Below are 19,534 nucleotides of genomic sequence, written 5' to 3'. Positions count from 1 at the left end.
CATTTTACTCATCTGCCTTCAAACAATGTCAGGATGCTTGAGTGAGCGTAGAATAAAGGCGTCAAAGACGATGACAGAGCACTGGAGAGATTAATGACAGGTGTAATATTGAATGATGGAAAACAGAGAGAAGAAGAATGAGTGTCAGGATGACGGTTAGACCTTAGGATTGTGCCTGTATTCCACGTAATGCTTCTTCAGTGAAATATAAAAGCACATGTTTAGCATGCACATAGCTACCATACATTTCTGCATATACAGTAAGAGTGTCCTTGAGAGAAGGAAAAAGTGTGCGAATGGGATTGTGAATGTATGTGTGTGTGTGAAGGTAGCATGTGGAGCTCTGGATCACTCTGCAGAGCAGATGGCAGCACTTCCTCCGGCAAGATAAATACTTCACATGGAGGAATCTGTCACTGGGACAGAGAAGGGCACGCTTCCAGAAAGCCTGGGACAGGATGAACACACAGCATCACAGTGTGAGCACATCGCTGAGATCAGAGTCAAAACACGGGGCGGTCAAACGGGACATTTGAATGTGCTTTCATAATAAAAAAGATTGAAACTACTTCAGGAACCTGTTACTCATTCTGTCATACATTTGAGAAGAAGTAGGTGCTTTATTCAGAGGAGCGGCACTCAAGATCTGCTTCAGTCAGTTAGGGTCAATTTAGTTTCAGTGTAGCCACTAATAAAATGTGCAAATGTGATCTGCATATTGATGATGCTCTGAGCAGTCTTTTTTTACAGAAACTGTCTCTTGCTGCACCAAAGATTTGCTTTCTAGACTAAATAGTTAGTTCTCCATACATTGATAAAGATATAAATCCATGAACTGATGTGGGCAGCACAGTGGTGTGGTGTGGTGAGAAACACTGTCGCGTCACAGCAGGAAGAATCCCAGTTCGGCCGGGTTCTTCCCATGTTAGTTTGTTCCTGTGTGGGCTTTCCCCCGATTACGCCAGCTTCCTCCCACAGTCCAAAGACATGCAAATTGGGGTTAGGTTCATTGGAGTGTGAATGTTTGTCTCTGATTCCCTATCCAATGTGTACCCTGCCTTTCACCGATTGTCAACTAGGACTGGCTCATGCAAAGTAACGCACTTCAGATCTACAGCACAGTTATGAAGGGTTTTGATGAACAGCTCAATGCAGGTCAATCTTCTCATGATCTACTGTCAGGTTGTTGCTTCTGAAACAAACGCAAAGTACTAATATTTTACAAATCATATATTGTAGAACACAGATGTATTATTGATCGGGAAGCTGAAGATATACAGTTTGCCATGTTATCAATAAAGCACAGATCTGTTGAATTTACATTACATTATTTTGGTGCTTTCTAGCCCATGATGAAGGCAATAATCTAACACAGTGTAACCAACTGTAAATGATATAGTTAGAAGTAGTATTGTCAACTTTATTACTATATTTTCAAAATGGTTTGGTGCAATATAATGGCAAAATGACAACCCAGCCATTTGTTAAGTTAATAAACATAATATGGTGTAAAGTAAGTCACCCCTTTTTGGCACACGTGTGGTAGCAGGCTTTCCAGCAGAGACAAAATTGGAATTGGCACATACCTGACCGTGATGCCTGATATGTGCACAGTAATGTTCTCCGGTTTTGGCAGCTTCCTGTCTTCTGACAGTTCAGACAACATGAAAACACAAGATGTCCTGCAGTGTTGGATTCCCTTTGCTCCCCCATCCAGGTGGTTCATTAATTTTTCTGTTCCACTCCTGAGTCTCTAACACTGCACCTAAAACTCTCTGTTTATTTACTTTTACACAAGTGCAGTTTATGTGAAGTTGATTTGTATTTGTATTCATATTGTTAGCTTTGATACTAAGTTTTAAGAGGTAGATCGATGGTCTTAACAGTAAACACTGATAACTGCAGCCTACAGTGAAACAAAGTGGCAAGCTATCGTGACCTATCGTGTCGACTTTGGCATTGTGGCCAGTGCCATCTTGTTTTTTTGAAACCAGAAGTAATCCTACTGTACTGGACAATGTGCGCACACATACACTTGCGACCTGCAGCCATTAGACAGTACCAGCTGTCAATCACACAGTATCCATGCACCAATACATACCAAGCTTTATTGTCTATTTTATTCTAAACGGGACCATAATTTACCAAAAATTAACATCATGCTGTGTTGAATAAAACTTGAAACTATCGATTGAGAGCCCTGGGAAAATGTTTACTGACGTTTTAAATCAAGTGAGAAGTTGGGTCATTTTCTCATAGAATTCTATGCCGGTCATTTGAGACACTAGATGATTTAGGCACTTTCTTATTGGCTTCACTTTCCAGACGCGGAGTCTACGTCCATTTTCATAAACAGTCTCTGAATGTAGCACAGTCACCATTAACACATGCAAATGGACAAAGCACGAGCACATCAAAATAAAAAAGAATTGCACATATGTCACAAATGCACTATTCAGAGAGGAGTCATGACTCAATGACAGCAAATACACAAGTTGCCAAACTTCTACTAGTTGCCTGGCAACTGCTCCCGCTGCTGTAGCCTTACATGAGATAAACAGAAATGAGAGTGATATCAATATATATATATATATATATATGTGTGTGTGTGTGTGTATCTAAATGTAGAATTGTGTGCAGATAAGTTCATATAAGGTCTTTGCTATATTTCCTATAAAACACTTAAAGGGGCATTGTGTGCATTTACCCATAACAATAGACATGTTTAATGTCTCAATGTTTGTGTTGACAGACACTTCAGCCACTGACCTTTCTGTGCCAGCAAAGCATTAGGTTCATATTTGTCCACCAGCAGCTGGACCTGTTCTGGTTTCAGAGGAGGGTAGAGAATCTCATTCAGACGAGGGTCTCGCTGTTTATTGTTGATGAACTCTGTCATTTGCTCCACCGTCAGGTATGGACGGCTCTTAGCCCCCCTGAGGAGAAGAGTAAAGACGAGAGAGAGTAGCGTGACTGGTGGGAATACAAATGGGTAATTAAAATGGAAAAAAGATGTAGATAGGAAAAGCGACTAATACGCAAAGGAGCAGAGGATAAAATGTTGTGTTGAGTAAATCATACAATTTGATTTAAACGTCTTCCATATCTCTGCCCGTTCCACTAAATTATCATCCCCATATCCTCCTGGCTTTCGTGCCTTCTCACTTAACTGTGATTAAAATCTAGATTTATGACTCGGAGTGGTCAGAGTCGTGCTGGCACGCAGGCTCGGCTGATGGTCTGAGTCCCTCTAGGCCAAGGGGCAGCTCTGCTTCTGCAGCACATGGGGCCATACAGTCAGAGGAGTGGCGACCAGAGCCAATACAACACACTTCCCTGAGCTAATTAACTACTTATAATTACTCTAATGGGCAAAAGCGGGTGTCTTAAGCTCGCAAAGCCATATTGCTCCATCAAGGCTGGCAGCCATTATCTAGCTGCTGGTCTGAAAATAGCAACAGATGGTTGGAAAAATGTAATCAAATTAATCACTCTCACATTTATTCAAGATTTTCACACAACTTGTAAAACTCTGAAGTTGGAATTTACATATTCTTTGGAAATTGTGAAAATTATTATGTCTGGGAAAGATTCCTAAATGACAACTAAAGCCGAGTTCACACTACTTAACTTTCAAAGTTGTGTAGTTCACACTAGAACTAGACTTCCTGACGAGTGTCTGGCTTCACCACGTCCTGTGCTCTGATTGGCTGGAGTTGTTGCCAACTCTGACTAGATTTCCAGCAAGTTGAAAATCTGATTGAAGTCTGCCACTTGTCTGGGACACGTTGGTGAGCCTCTCTAATGCATACATAACACAGCGATTGGTGACTGCCAATCATGCAACGATCGTTGGCTTATGTCTGCGACTTGCAAAAATTGTCGTAGAACGGCGAATTGGGTTGAAAATCGTTAAGTGTGAACTAGGCTTAAGACAAACTTGGTTCTTACACATCAGAGAAGATGTGGTCCAGCTCAGATCGGCAGCAGATGTTGCTTAGAAACATGTTATACACCTCTGGAGTGAAGTCTTCCTGAGGGATGGAGTCATTCTGCAGAAGAACACAACAACATGGTGAGAACCACTGCAATGCATAGTAATGGGTAGAGACACTGTGGGTGAAATACAAATATATAGTATCTGCAATGCTGGGCTATTGAATACGATCACTAGTTTTCTATGGTATTGTATCTTCGCTGTTTGTAAAAAAATCACAAATTTGTCTTAAAGGGATTAAAGGTTTGTTTGAACACGTTAGCTAACAACAATTAACAACAACAACAATAAAAACAACAGAACAACAACATGTGACAGAAATATAATTCTTTCAGAACTTTGGGGGCTTAGTTCTTGTATGAAGCCAACTGACTTGTATAGAAAATTATATTTCAGGTTTACCCTACATGCGTTTCTGTAGTAAAGATACATCTTTAATGCCGTGGTATGTTCTGCAGCTGACCCGACCTCTAGTCTCCTTCTGGGGGCTATTATACAGACCTTCAGTTCAAACACAAACAATTAACAGGAGACGACTTCCTGCAATTTGCACTTGGACTTGCATAAAAAAAAGCTCTGGCCACGAGGGCCTCTTGTGGAGCTATCAGAGCCAAACAGCCCTGATAAAGACACGGTGAGTGTGCAGCACTGCAGCAGGCGATAGCTTTGTGTCGGCAAGGAACAAAACCAGAACCAAGCGTTCTTAGAAGGAGGTGGGAGGGAAGAAGATCAGGAAGGATGCCCTAGGGAGGATAGAGGTCAAGCCCCGCAGAGACTCAAGGACTCATTCTGAAGAACCTTGGTGCGAGCTACCATGTGTATGCACTGTTCCCCCGTGAGTTTGACGGATTAACAGCGGCACCATTTAGCTGTAATCACTTGCGCATCGGAACAACAGCAAATCCCAGCGGGCCTTCGTACAGAGACATGTTTTTAAATCCTGCTCTCGGCCTGTGCTAATTACGTACAGTTTGGTCTGTGTGACAGTGTGTGTGTGTGTGTGTGTGTGTGTGTGTGTGTGTGTGTGTGTGTGTGTGTGTGTGTGTGTGTGTGTGTGTGTGTGTGTGTGTGTGTGTGTGTTTGCATTTCATTATGTATTAATTATGTTTGTATTAAGAGGCCATTTAATACAGCTACGGTGTGTGTCTGACTGTATGTGCAGATGTTTTACTATGCACTCAGAACTGCATTAAACTGCATTAAACGGCAGTTCCCACTTCCCAGCATGTAAATTGCTTGCTACTGCTGGAATACAGAGACTTTTTGCTGTATTGGAGGGACTGCTTACACCTCTATGCATGAGGGGGCCGCTTCTCTCTAGTGATAGCTGAGAGAGGTAAAGATAAAACTGCTTTTGTCATCTCTATTGCTCCCTCCGGGTCTATTTGTTTCATTACAACCAAAGCTAAATCAGTTCTGAGTGGGAAGTCATGCAGGCATCCAGAAAATAAGACTCCAAACAAATGAGCAAAAGCAGCAATCATCTGCTGTGTCAGGAGAGTAGAGAGCGAGGCGAACGAAGAGGTGACATACTGATGGATGGACGGAGAAGATGAAAGAGCTGGGAGATAAGAGAAAGGAGGAGGTTCACGAATGGGAGTGGGTTCGGAGACAAGAGGAAACACAAGGAGACGGCAACACTGAGAAAAGACATTCAGTATTTTTGGTTACTCACTCTGCCAGAAGGGAGGTTGCAGTTTTCCAGGGCTGTCTCCACTCGCTTCCTGTCTGCTGAGAACACCCTGAAGATACTGCGGGGACACAAAAACACACTCGGATGAGCAATCACAGAAAAACCACACAGGCAGAGGAAGGTTTCACGCTGAGCCTCTGTGTCAAACTGTTGAATTTACCGCAGCTTTTAATGGACACTTATTAAGGATATTCTTAATAAGAAGAAAATTCAGCATGAGCCGCAAACACAAATGACAGGTGGGTGATGAGAGAATGCAACCACAAACTCCAGAGAGGAAATAAAGGCCGATACAGAAAAGGGTTGCAAGAAGAATAAGAGGGTAGCTGTACAAAAAGGCACACATAACAAAAACTAATGCAGTCTATGGCCCCTGCATTACCATCCATCCTGAGAGATCCGATAACAAGAGGACAGCGGGAAGTTAAACGGTTTACACCTGGTATTAAAATACATCCTGAATGTGTCTCTTGTGACCACTTGTGATTGTGCAATCAGTTTGTGGGTGAAGAGAGAACGTAAACCACCAAAAATGCCTATTTGAAAAAGTGATATGTGCAGAATAAGAAGGTGGATGTGCAGGAAGGAACCCTTATAGCCTGAGAGATACGATCAGAAGTGGACAGCCCTGAGTTCATTTGGTCACACCTGCTATTAAAATGTGTTGCCTGTGACCACCTGTGATCAGATTTCACTTACCCGCTATATATGCAAATAAATGCATTCATACCTTTGTGTTTACAAAGACCAAACAATGTTGTCTACTATACTTTCGATTAATTGTGAAACTCAAGCGGGTCAGAGGACGCCCTTCACATTTGGATCTGTGCCTCTTAGTGGAAGACGGAAGCAAAGCTATCCATCAACCTTACCAAGCCGGGTTGCACGGCTCCCATCTTATCATATATGAGGAAAAGGGAGGCGACACGAAACTTGTGATCAGTTCACACAACTAAAAGAACGGGGCCACCTGCATCCTCGATCAGCTACAAAAGTGGTCAGAGTGACCAAATCAAGACAAATTGAGGACGCATTTGGGTACATTCACACATCCACTTAGCACTGACCACTTGTGATCAGATCACAGAGGGCGGATGTTAATATCAGGTCTAAACGGGGGTGAACACTCATGATGAAGGTTAAACAGTTACACAGACTTTTGTTTGAAACTGTTATGGAAAGGTGTTGTTTTGACTTTAGGTGCAGTTTAAAGGCTGAGAGCTGCTTCAAATATTGTGTGCACACACTAAGTAAATGAGTGCAAAAAAGATAAACACATCTCAGCAAAGGTGAGTCATGTGTGCATGCACACACTGCGAAACATAATCACTGCAAGAACATTTCATTATCAAATATGAATGGTATGTGTAATATATGCAGAATGAACAGCTTGGGTTACTTCTGCTCACACACATCTTAACTCCAGATGGCACATACATAAAAAATGTATGATGTTTGCAATTCTCCAGATATACAATATACCCCCAAACATATTTATGGAGATGAGCTCATAAAGTTGCATCCACAATCTTGTCATTTATTATTATCATTGTCGTTATAACATCAGAGTGTCTTAGATGGTACTTGTAATTCCACAAATCCAATTTCAACAGTCGTAAAATTTGTGTTTACTTAATATATTTTCAACATCAGGATTCATGCAGCGCAGCCATCATATGATCGCTGCTCTGTGAAAGCTGATCATCTCCAGTGTCACATTATCACGAGGAAAGAAAAACTGCCTTGTTTTCAGGTTTTTGACACTACATTTTTCATATAATCCTCTGGGTTTGTGAATGATTTATTTTTCTTTTGAAGATACGTGGTTTTCACCAGACGGTGAAAACTCTGCTGTCCTGCCTGCCTCATCTGTCATTTGTAGAGTGTAGAGAGAGAGAGAGAGAGAGGGGGTGAGAGGGAGAGAGGGGGGAGAGAGAGAGAGAGAGAGAGAGAGAGAGAGAGAGAGAGAGAGAGAGAGAGGGAGAGGTGGCTATTCTCTGTTTTATTCCAGTGTATATAGACAATAAATGTGATCGATGGCGATAAACTCCTGTGTTGTTGCGGCTACCGCGAGCTGTTTAGGCCGGTTTCTGCTGGCCATATAGCCTGTTGTAATTACATGCAGAGGTATGGTATCCATGTGCACATATTGTATGCTCGGTGGGAGAGCAGAGTCAAGCTGACATTAGTCAAGCTGACATGTCCTCCCAGCTAGGAGGTTAATTCCCTAAACGGCAAGGAGTGTCTCTCTGCCTCTCTGCGCTGACACCCACTGCTCTGCGGCTCGGAGGGGAGGTTATCGCAGAAGTTCACTGTTGCCTGCCTGAGAGCTCAACCTGACTAATGGAGATGGAGGGAGTACGTTTTTTTTTCAACGAGCTGATGACAAACGCCCGGATAAGTCAAAACGGAAACTTATATTCACAAAACTGAAACACACACAAAAGGAAAATCCTCACACACGCTGGCCCATTCGGAGATGGAGCTAGTGACTGTGGGAACTGTGGGAAAGTGTTTGTCTGTGACGAGAAGGGAAACATGGAAACATCAGCTGTCAAACAACCAGCTGTTTTTGTTGGCAGCTGTCGCACGCACACACACACACACTCTGAGAGTCTCTCACAGTGTCTCAATAACTTCAGAGGACATTATACTCACTTACATTGATTTCCTGGAGACTTACCTGACTTCTAACATGAACCATAGTTACTAATTGCCTAACCCTAACCTTCACCTAAACCTTAAATGTGTCTTCACTTTAAAATTCAATGATTTGTGTTATGGGGAGTTGCTTTTTGTGACAATAAGGAAGACAAGTCCTCATAATGAAACTGTGTAAACAGATTTACATTACCTGGACACACCCACACACCCACCCACCCACACACACACACACACACACACACACACACACACACACACACACACACACACACACACACACACACACACACACACACACACACACACACACACACACACACACACACACATTTTGCTGCAGAGCTGAAGAGCTGTGGAAAGACTAACAGAGGGATATTGTGACAACAAAAGGGAGGGGTAATGTATTCTAATAAATGCACATACATAGAAACAGAGAATGTGTGTAGACACACACTGAGAGTGACGAGAGAAGGCAGAGGAAGCTATGTGGTGATCAAAAGAGCAGAGAGGTGGCAGGGGAGAGGAGGATGAATCACAGACTTACTTCTTGACGGGGATTCGCCCCTCTGGGTTGAGCTGCAGCTTCAGCCGAGTGTATCTGCAATGGACAGAGCACATACCTCACACAATATGTAATCAGCAGTTTGTAATACTTGTGTGTGTGTGTGTTTTGCTTGAGTTTACAAGTGTGATTTATGTACAGAACTATTTGCCATGTGTTTATATGGGTTTGAAGTGCAATATTCATCTTCACAGTGCATGTATCCCTGTAGTAAAATAACATGTATCACCCAGCGGCTGACTGCATGTGTCTTCTTCTCTCCGCATACCATGAATATTCGGCCATGTTCACATGACACGTTCGAATTGTGGCTTATCCCTGGAAGTCTTGCATTTGCAGCACCGAGCCATGCAGCAGCAGCAACACAGGCCGCGCAGCCCGGGCTATAAATAGCAAAACTGCAACAGGAGCCATCATTACAGGCTGGGGCTTTAAGTGGCTGCTGGCTAATAATTAATATCCATTACAGCGGCCACTTCATAGGCCATAGGCAAAGTCACCGATGACTGTAATGGTTAACGGGGCCAGAGTGGGCTTCGTCTGGAGCATTTCTTTTATCCAAAAAGAGAGAGAAACGAAGAGAGAGCTAGTTGACGACAGCTGACATCACTAAAGCTGCACGTGGGAGAAAAGAACTTGAGGTTGAAAGCAAGGTAGGGAAAGATGAAAAGCATGAGAGTTAGAAAAGAGGGAGGGAACAATGTGTTTCTTGATGCCCTCATCTGCCTTACAAGTGCCTGTATTATTCATTTAGACGAGTGGGGGGTAAAACCGATTACTTACATCAGTCTCCTTTCCTAGTTATCTCACTGCTTCCTCCCTTTCTGCTCTCCCTCTCTGGTTAATTCTTACTAAGAAGGTCAGTTTCCATTTCACCTATAGTAATAGGAACACTTATTTGTGCACATCTACAAACCTAGCATGAGATGAAATGCAAAACATGTACAAAACAGCGCAATAAGTGGTAAATACTTAGTGTTCTTCACCGTTCATCCTGATATATGTAGAGCAATTCTAAATGTAATCACTGATGCTCAAGGCTATGTAATTTAAGGAGTGTCCTTATTCCTGCTGCATTGATCTCTTGTATCAAGCAGCCATTTTCAGACACGCTGGGTTCTGCTTTGTTTCCTGCTGCTGGGAACAGTGCCAGTTTCCGCCGCTTCCCGTCCTCTCCAAAAAAAAATTGAATCATGGCCTTAAGAGCCAGCGATGAGAATTAACCACATGCAGAGGAACATCAACATCACTTCAGGGACGAGGCCTCCTCATGCTGTGGTGGTGGTACGACAAAGAAGTGCCTTATTTGTAAGCAGCTAGTGCCCAGCCACCGCTGCTGTGAGCAGCCAGCGTGACTGCGAAAACCTGCCCTATTCAATTCCATTCAACTCTCCGTGTACCGTGTGGTCGATGGCCACTTTTATTGTCTCATAAGTCAATTAGGCTCCTCAGGGTGTGACTTAATGGCTTCTGTTCGCTGATAAACATCAGACAGCTCGGCTCTGATTTGTTACCAGACAGAGCAGATTCTCGAAAATTCATATTTGAGGTCGCTCTACATCAGCTTCGCTCACTACACATATAGATAATCAGCTGTGGACCACAGAAAAGTGTGTTTGCTCAAATTAAAGAAGCTGTTACTTGACAAAGAGACATTCATGAGAGCAAGGGATGATTTACATACAGTAATAGGCTGGGATGGAGGAATGTCGCTCCAATGAGCTACAGCAGCACATGCATGCACATAATGTGCATACACTCTTGCACTGGGAGGTAGATAAGCGTGAACAGAGTCGAGTTTACAAACTAATACCTGTTTCTAGCTGTTTTATTTATCCACCTCCTCCTTCATTCCTTCCTGCTTGTTTTTCTCCCCTAACTCTCTCCATCGATGTGAGGTGAAGTGACCTTTATAAAGTCGAACCCTCGGGCTGCTCGGTGGAGATGTGAAAAGCAACTTCAATTCTTACCTCCTGTACAGTACATGTTTACTGGGGTGTATATGCAAAGGTTACTGTGTGCATTTTTAATCATGTTTTTTAATGTACTCTGTACACTTATGTGCATGTTGCATACAGGGGGGTGGAAGCACTCCTCTGGCTTATCAGTCAGGGGTTAGGGGTTAGGGGTTAGTCAGACGTCTCTTTTACATAGCATGCCTCAATGCCTTATTTGTTTTCTACAGTTTGATTCTATGTAAATTACAATACAAAACTGATGCGATGTGGGTGATTGCTGACATTTTTTTTGGGTGTGTAGCAGACCTGATTTTCATATTCATATCGGGGTTTGGTGATTTACATTTTTCATATGACTGTGTGTGTGTGTGTGTGTGTGTGTGTGTGTGTGTGTGTGTGTGTGTGTGTGTGTGTGTGTGTGTGTGTGTGTGTGTAGAAAACATACGCTTTCTCAAGGCAGGCCTCCCTGGACATGTTCTGTACAAAAAGGTTAGATGCCAGGTTGAATAGCTCCTCCGCCCATTCCTGCAGTAAATAAAACAAATAAACACACACACACACACTCACAGTACTTAGTCCTCGTTTGATTTGATGTTGATAACCGCTGAGAGGCTAAATGTGTTACTACTGTCACATGTTTGGAACAAATAAAGACCTTAGCTCATACACGTAGGTATGCAGGTCATTTTCATTTGAACATAGAAAACACATGGTAGATTTCATGTTGAGTCTCATCTCTCACCCAAATCTATCAAGACTATGGAAGACTCAAGAATAAATGAGAAAGTTTTAAGTCATGTACTGTATGTTAATCATCTTTAATATAGGGAAGTTGAGACACTGATCACATTTGTGTTCTGCAGCCTTTTCTTCATTTATTTAATTAACCTTTGTGTCATTTGAAACTTTCATTTCAGCAATATTAATTCATGCATTTTTTCTGTTTGGTCTTTATCATCATGCATACCTAAGATCCTTTTTATTCAGTTGAAACCCCATCAAAGTATTTTCAGCGGAAATGTTACTGAATTGATCAAAGAGTAACAAGGTTTTCATATAACAATAGTATCAGATATTGTCTTAAATAGCTGCTTTTAAATGTCTCATAATACAGGGTGGTTTTAGTGTGTTTTTTTAAGCAGGGTTTTTACCTTAGCTATCTCCTCTTGGAACGCCATGAAGTTCAGGTAGGTGATGTTGACCATGTCGGGGCCACTCACCACCGTCAGCATCCTGTTCTCCATCTTCCCCGCCAGGGTGCTGACATCCAGTAGCTCACGCAGCTTGGCTTCCTTTAACAATGAAAACACACACACACACACACAGTTTTAAAACCGTGGATGATACTTTAGCCAACCTGCATCTCAAACCTAGCAGTCCAAACAAAAGCTCCATCTGTTGAATGGAAAATGACATTAAACAGACCATGGAATAAGACAAGCTCTGCTTTTTTTGAGGAAGTCGGAGTCAGTACTGCTTTGTGTCAAAGCAGTTTGGTCTCATGTTGTTTCAAAACAAAAAATGCCCTCTGAATGCACTGAAGTGAAACAAAACCTGTCAGGATTTTGGAGTTCGCACCTCGTCTGGCTGCTGATGTGAGTGATTAATGAGAGGTCAGCAGTCTGAAGAAGATGTGAGAGGAGCAAGGTGAGAGGCTTCAGTCCCAGTGGATTTGAATGTGACTTGCAAGTTTCATATCAGAGGAGGACACAAGGAAGGTTAAGCAGCACTATGATGGGAGTTATTTAACAGGGGTTGAGGGCTTAGAACTGATAATAAAAGAATGGCACTGGCGGTAGAAAATTTAGATTTTTAGTTTGACTTAACAAATCCTGAGAGATAACTCTTTTAAAATTTAGTTTCAGTGAGAACATCCTCCAATCTCATTACATTTTCATTTTAACTGTGGAAAATGATACAGAGAAGAGCTCATTTCCAGCCGCCGATTCTATATCTCTGCCAACCAAAGCAGCTTCAGACCCTCCAGGTATTCCTGACATATTGCAATCACAATAAAATGAGGTCAACGTGTCCTTTACCTTTAATCTTAGAGTACAAGTGACAAAGTTAAAACATAGATACAAATTTGTTTGGGCTAAATTTGAAAATATTCTCTTGAGGCAATCTTAAGGGAACATGTTCACGAGGAAAAATGTGTTTTGTGAGGTCAAAGTGATCTTAATCTTTGACCACAAAAACGTAATCAGTTCATCCTCAAGTCGAACTGAACGTTTGTGACTAATCTGAAGGCGTTCCCTGAAGGTGTTCCCAAGATATGGCATTCATAAGGCACAAATATGTTTTGGTGAGGTCACAGCAATGTTGACCTTTGACTACCAAAAGCTAATCACTTCATCATTGAGTCCAACTGAACATTTCTACCAAATTTTACGAAATTTCCTCAAGGCGGTCATGAAATGGCGTGTTCACAAGAATGGAGGACAGGTGGACAGATGGATAGACGTACAACCCGGAAACATAATGCTTCAGGCCACTGGATTCACTTAGCTGAAGATCTGTCATGTGGATATTCTTCTTGCTCAGAAAGAGTTTTAATAAACACTTTCACAAATCCTGAGAATTCATGAGCAGAACGTGTCTCCAACCTAAGCAATACATTTTTTCTGATTTAACTTCAGCCTGGAACCTTTAATGCTGCAGATTCAGCAGTTTGAAAGTCTGCTGTAAGAAGTCTGTTGTCTGTTGTTACCAAACACTCGGTGCTGGCAACATTCCAGTTTACACAGAGATACAAAAAAAACTATTTGTATTCAGGGGAGGTATTGTCTGAGGAAAACTGAACCAAATTAATTTTAGCAAATATACATTTAAGCAGCACATCTTTGGTGCAAACCATATAAAAAAAAATACAATGCCTTCGAGGTGCAAGAGAGGAATAATAATGATCCTTTTCTCTCCTTTGCTGCCCAGTATGCTGGAAGCATACAAAATGGTTGCTCTGGCTTAATTAACACAACAAAAAAAGCCCTGTAAAGGATTTTGCAGCGAAAGCAAATGAGCTCCCACTAATTTAACCAATCAAACAAAGAGCATTGTGTCCTGTGTCACGCTGATAAATGTCCTCTACACGTCCCTCACACCCCCCAATCAAATTGTGCAGCTTAGTGGCGCCCATTAATATCATGCTGAACTTTTCTGAGGCAATACATTTCCCTCTGACAGTCCATCTGACTCCCTTTTACACAAGCATTCACAATTTGTATGTGGAAGCTGGGAGGGTGAAAAAGGAGCGATAACTACCTGCACAAACTTCACACTGAAATATTACAAGTTTTCACTCAGTGGGAGATTTCCAGTTTAGTCTAAAACTGCTTTCAGACATGCACTGAACTCCAGATAATCTCCTGAAATCATCAAGATGGGCTGTATGCGAGAACACAAATGTCTGCGTGCAGCGGACATTCCCCGGAGTTTCTCCTGTCAGCCCCAGAGTAAAAACTCTGGATAATGTCCGAGTGAACCCATGTGAGAGAACAGCAGGAGATTATCCGTAAGATTTGGATGCAAAACTGAAAAAAATAGATACATATATAAATATATATTTATATCACAGGATGAAAAAGAGATGCCATTCATGTAGAAGACGCCAACGAAGATGTCAACTTGGAATGACAACGAGATCTGGATTGTGCAGATATTTTCCAGAGTTCATGTCTGAAAATGGCTTTACAAGGTCCAAGGCTTGACCATCAGTCAGTTTTATACAAATGACATATTTATGGGAATCCATCACTGTCCACTTATGTATTCTGAATGCCACCGGTTCCATCAATCATAGCATAAAAAGCCACTTTCAATTTGCTAACACACAATGCGAAAGTAGCCCTTGAGGGATGTTTTGGCAGTTTGCCGAAGATGAAAGCCATCTGAGAACAGAAGAGATGACAGTAAGATGTATATTTCATTCATTACAATGCTGGAACGTCAGAACAATTTGATACTGTTTTGATGCTACTTGTAGCTATTAGCCAAACATACAGCTCTGCCCCTCGTAACCCGTCAGAGCGCAGGGCTGATCCCGGGAGGAAGCTGCAGGCACTCACAGAAATATAAACCTGAGAGAGATCAGCAGGTTTACGTTGGGAAAGGACTTTGTTGGAAGCGAAACGAGGAGAGTAGAGTAGAGGAGAAAAGTGAAAAGGAAAACCGTGAAAAGAGAGGCACAGAGGAGAGGGCTGCTCAGCCATGTGAGTGAAATGTAATTTGTGCTGGTGCATTGTGGGAGCTGTTGGAGGCACGCCTGATGTCCCAGTTACCACAAACATGGGTGAAGTAGAGCCAAACAAGTGAAGGGTTGGATGGTGTTGGGAAATGATGGTGTGGTTGAAGTGAGAGGATGTTTTCTTTAAAAGTTAATTTAGATTTTAGTTTTATTCTTTTGATGAACTTGTGTATTAGCTTTAACATTTCCGTCTTGTTTTCATCAGTAACATGTTAATCTAATTGTTGTCTACACTCTGCAGTGTATTTTGATGTTTCTAAGTCTGTCACCATCTTTTTGTGCAGTTACCGTGGTTACAGGCGTCTCTCGCATGGCGTCTCTGCTCTGCGGTAGCACACACTGAATCACCTCAGTAAATCCAGTTAGCATTTCCAAACTGTCGGTTTCAACAGAACCACTCTCGCTAATGTAATTAAGTACAGTTCTTCCTGCTAGCCCAGCATCACTGCAGCTACGTACTGTTCACTTCAGAGCAGTTAGTCATAGGGCAACTGGATTTTGTAGAATTTTATATCTGTTTCTTCAAAGAACAATTCATGTCCAAGACAGATAAAATCATTGACAAACACATAACATTGGAAGGTGTGTCTTATTAATAGTAGTGTAACCATAAAAATACATTACACAATATATATGGATGTGGAAACTGTTTGAGGCTACTAATCAGACCATATAATGTGGGATGCCACAGTTGCATGAAGCTTGTTGAATAAGGCTTTGCACTAAAACATGTCCATTGGCCCGTCGTTGCCATTATTCTTGAAATACTGAAACGAATTCCATTAACTTGGTGGAAGGATAGGATACAGTCCAAGAAAGAACCCAATTTTTGTATCACTCTCTTAAACATGGTGAAGTTTTTTTTAATGTCCATGTCAGACTTCCCAGGGAATTCATGGATCTTGATGAAAAAAAATCAGGCACAGAGTGTGAAAAACTTTGTGTGTTGTTTAATTGAATTTAAGAGGACAGTTGAGCCTTGGCGAGGGTATTCCTCTACTGAGTGCCATTCTAGTTTTAGTCTTGTTTTTATTGTGAAAAATGTTTCATTCTAGTTTTCATAAGAAATGTATTCACAACAAACTTCACTTCACAAGTTCAGAGCCCTTCTACAACATAGCTGTGGACCACTGATGTGAATGTCAACTGTTTCCACACAGTGTATACAATGTGTGTCACGTACTGTATGTGTGTATCCAGGCTTGTGAGCATGTGTTTGCTCAGGCATGCTAGCAGCTGCACTGTGTCAGTACGAGAACTCTCCTCGGACACTTAGCATTCAGGTGGCGCCGCAGCCTGAAGTAACACAGACTTCCTCTTCCTGCTTTTAAGTTTGTCATAAGGCTGTATCTGTCACCGGCCATGCACTCAAACCGTGTCACACTCTACTGGGCACAAGGAGAGGGATTCAGATTGGCAAAGAGAGGCAAGACACACCTCGAGTCTTTAACACCTGCAGCGGGGTACCTGTCTTAACTCAAACACCCTCTCGCATAAACCTTGGACCTGGTCACACAATCGTAAAAACACACACACACACAGACAGACACACTCACACACACACACAAGAGAGAGCAGAGAAGCATAAAACTGTACTCAAGAAAAATCCCAGCAGAGTACATAAGATTGCACAAACACTCATATGTGTGTGTGCATAAACAGACAGCAGAGGGACATCAGATCAAGGGAAATGTCAACATGAATGATTGATGATGAACCAACTACCTACACAGAGGCCACTCAACGCTTGCCTTTAATATACTTTCTAACTATAAATCTAAAACTGTGCTCGATGCACGCAAAGCTAAATGTGCTGTGATGATGGGACATTATAAATCTGGAGTTCTCGCATTAACCACAGGGATCCAGCAGCAGAATTTGAAATATGCAAACTGTGCTTCTTCACAAAAGGAGCCGGTGATTCTTAGTTTGGACAAGTGGAAGAAGTAGTGGAAATATTTCATATTTTTTATTAAGGGCCTCTCTTCAAATAAAAAAAAAAAAAGTGCTGAGGCAGTTGAAATAATTGATTAGGTGTCGTGGGCAGCTACTTTAATAAGCGAACAGGGCCGAGTTCAGAGAAGGTGCTGCTGGTGTACAAATTGATGTTCAGGTTTCTTCAGAATGTGAAGAGGTCTGTTTTTTTCCCTCTTTAATGGACGAGCTCTCACAAGAATTACAGTTCACATCACAGTGCGTAAAAAATTTACTTTGGTTTCTTGAGGAACGCTGCACTTGAGTTGACCTTGTCAGAGTGTGAAGCTTGTTACAGTTCACAATACATATTTGAAGGCTTCTGCAGTTCTTAAACAAAAGGATGTTTGAGAAACATAGTACAAGTGTGTAAGAAACCATTTTTAGCTGTAAAGGGATATAGAAGAATATTCAATTATATATATATATATTCATTTTTCAATCCCTTTTCGCAACCTCATTCTATTAGTCACTACACAGAGCTGGTGATGATAGGTGAGGGTTGGAGCTCAGATCAACTGGTAAATCCAAAGCTTTGCCTTGCAGTTCAGCTCCAACTCACCAGTCCATCCCATGCACCATCATCCCCTCATTTGAGAACATGACCACGGCTTCTTCAACACTTGACATGCCATCATCTACTATGTACTGCCCTCTCTGACCTCACATTTCTACACGTTCCTCATGAATTCCTTATTACTTCTTCTAACAAAACACCCAATTATGGTCCTCTCAACCCCCAGAGAACCACAGGTAAAGCTAAGCATAACCTCACATGAGCATGAGGCTTTAAATGTTATTGATCAGGATTCAGAGGAGAACATTTTAATGTGAGGAGCTATGATGCTGCAGAGCTGCAACGCAAGTTATGAGCAGGGCACCATTTCTCCTGCTGCTGGCTAGCCTTGTTAACTAACGGAGCAGTGAGAGGCTGCTGGTGGGGCAGTGCGAAGCCTCAGGCATTAGGCAGAAAATTAAGGGATATCAAGCCGGGGGTGATGTGCTCATTCTGCTACACAAATAGGTTTTGTCGTTAATATGCATCTAGAGTGTGTGTGGGAATAGAAGAGATAATGATGGCAGAATGATGATCTGATGCAACTGAATTGCCTTTATATCAATGTATTGTTTTAGAAGGGTTTGAGTAAGTGTGTGTGTGTGTTTGTGTACGGATGCCTTGTGCTGCTACACATCCTTTGTTGTCTATCAGCCTGTATGAGTCACACAAGAGCACGCCGAGCATTTCACCCACAGCAAAGCTAATCCGGAGACGACTCCCTCTCCCGGCGATGCAGTCATTTATTTAAGAGGGTCAGGCTACATCCGCAGAGCATGTTTAAAACATTAGCCACATCATGACTTACACAGACAGAAAGCGCCGAAAACACTGATCCCATTAGAACAAAGAGCCCCATCTTTCTCTGCGAGCCATTTCCTGCAAATGGCCTTTCTAATCATCGACACGCATGCATGCACAAATACGTTACTCTATACAGTCACAAAACTGAGGACATTGTATTCCTCAAGCATATGGATACTGCAAGCTGCAACCTACATGCACAATAGACACACAGAGGACACTAAAGAAATAGGTGCTGTTTTATCTATTCTCACACACAGGTTTTCTATCATTTGCCCAACAAAATGATATGCTATGCATGATGCATGGGCCTTAAAAACTACATGAACTATATAATAAGATCTCAGTAGAGTGTGACTATACAGTGCACCACCACTGCAATGAATACATATTTTAATGTAAGGCAAAAAAGTTAAATCTAGTTAAATCGCCCGACAGCTAAAATGATTGTAGGAGCTAGCACAAACTCTCACACACACCGATACACACGACAGACATACAAACAAAGACATCTTCAATTCTGCAGGAAGAAAGAAATGTTGCACTTCACACCCTCACAGTGGGGGAACAACAGTATGGAGCATCTCTGCTACAGGGGGGGGGACACCATGTAGTTCAGTTCTTTAAAGCTTTTCTGCTGATCAAACAGCCTGTTTGATTCAGCCTCGATAACTGAAGCCTTTCATACGAGGATGAGAGAGCTGTCTGCTCCCATTACTGCTGTACAGTTTCAAATTTTAAACTTCCACAGCTTGAAAGGTGCCTCACAAACTTTCCTAGCCGGCGGTGAACCTGGATGTTGACAATGAATAAGCCACAGGTAAACAACTGCATTGTAAACACGATCAAAGATAATGAATGGGAGTAGGAGAAGGTGCGAGGGAATCAGAGAGGGATCAGGTGATAGTGTGTGATGGTGGGGGCATCGTCTGCCTCATTCTACCTCCATCTGCATCCTCCTCTCATCCCCTCATCTGCAAGGCTCACTGTCTCACTGCTGCTTTTTATTATTCTCCCACATAGTCATAATTCATTTGAACAGTCAAGTGTCAGTGCATGCAGACTGCACAGTTTCATGAAGCA

General features: G+C 42.1%; 1 protein-coding gene across 3 annotated transcripts in view; it reads right to left on the bottom strand.

Annotated features, from left to right (window-relative positions):
* LOC118099902 (1-phosphatidylinositol 4,5-bisphosphate phosphodiesterase beta-1) overlaps positions 1 to 19,534 on the bottom strand; it is a 110,502-nt gene that overhangs the window by 37,967 nt on the left and 53,001 nt on the right. For all 3 annotated transcript variants that reach the window (XR_004694384.2, XM_035144699.2, XM_035144698.2), the window contains exons 4-9: positions 12,026 to 12,166; positions 11,320 to 11,399; positions 8,899 to 8,952; positions 5,673 to 5,748; positions 3,952 to 4,052; positions 2,770 to 2,936 (exon numbers count right to left, since the gene is read on the bottom strand). Coding sequence is in view for 2 of the 3 variants with exons in the window: in XM_035144699.2 (XP_035000590.2) it covers positions 2,770 to 2,936; positions 3,952 to 4,052; positions 5,673 to 5,748; positions 8,899 to 8,952; positions 11,320 to 11,399; positions 12,026 to 12,166 (619 nt within the window). In the remaining variant the exon portion in view is untranslated. The remainder of the gene's footprint in view (positions 1 to 2,769; positions 2,937 to 3,951; positions 4,053 to 5,672; positions 5,749 to 8,898; positions 8,953 to 11,319; positions 11,400 to 12,025; positions 12,167 to 19,534) is intronic.

The sequence above is a fragment of the Hippoglossus stenolepis genome, chromosome 20 (assembly GCF_022539355.2).
Source record: "Hippoglossus stenolepis isolate QCI-W04-F060 chromosome 20, HSTE1.2, whole genome shotgun sequence".
Lineage (NCBI taxonomy): Eukaryota > Metazoa > Chordata > Actinopteri > Pleuronectiformes > Pleuronectidae > Hippoglossus > Hippoglossus stenolepis.
Note: the sequence above shows the minus strand (reverse complement) of the source record. Positions and strands in the feature narration are given on the sequence as shown.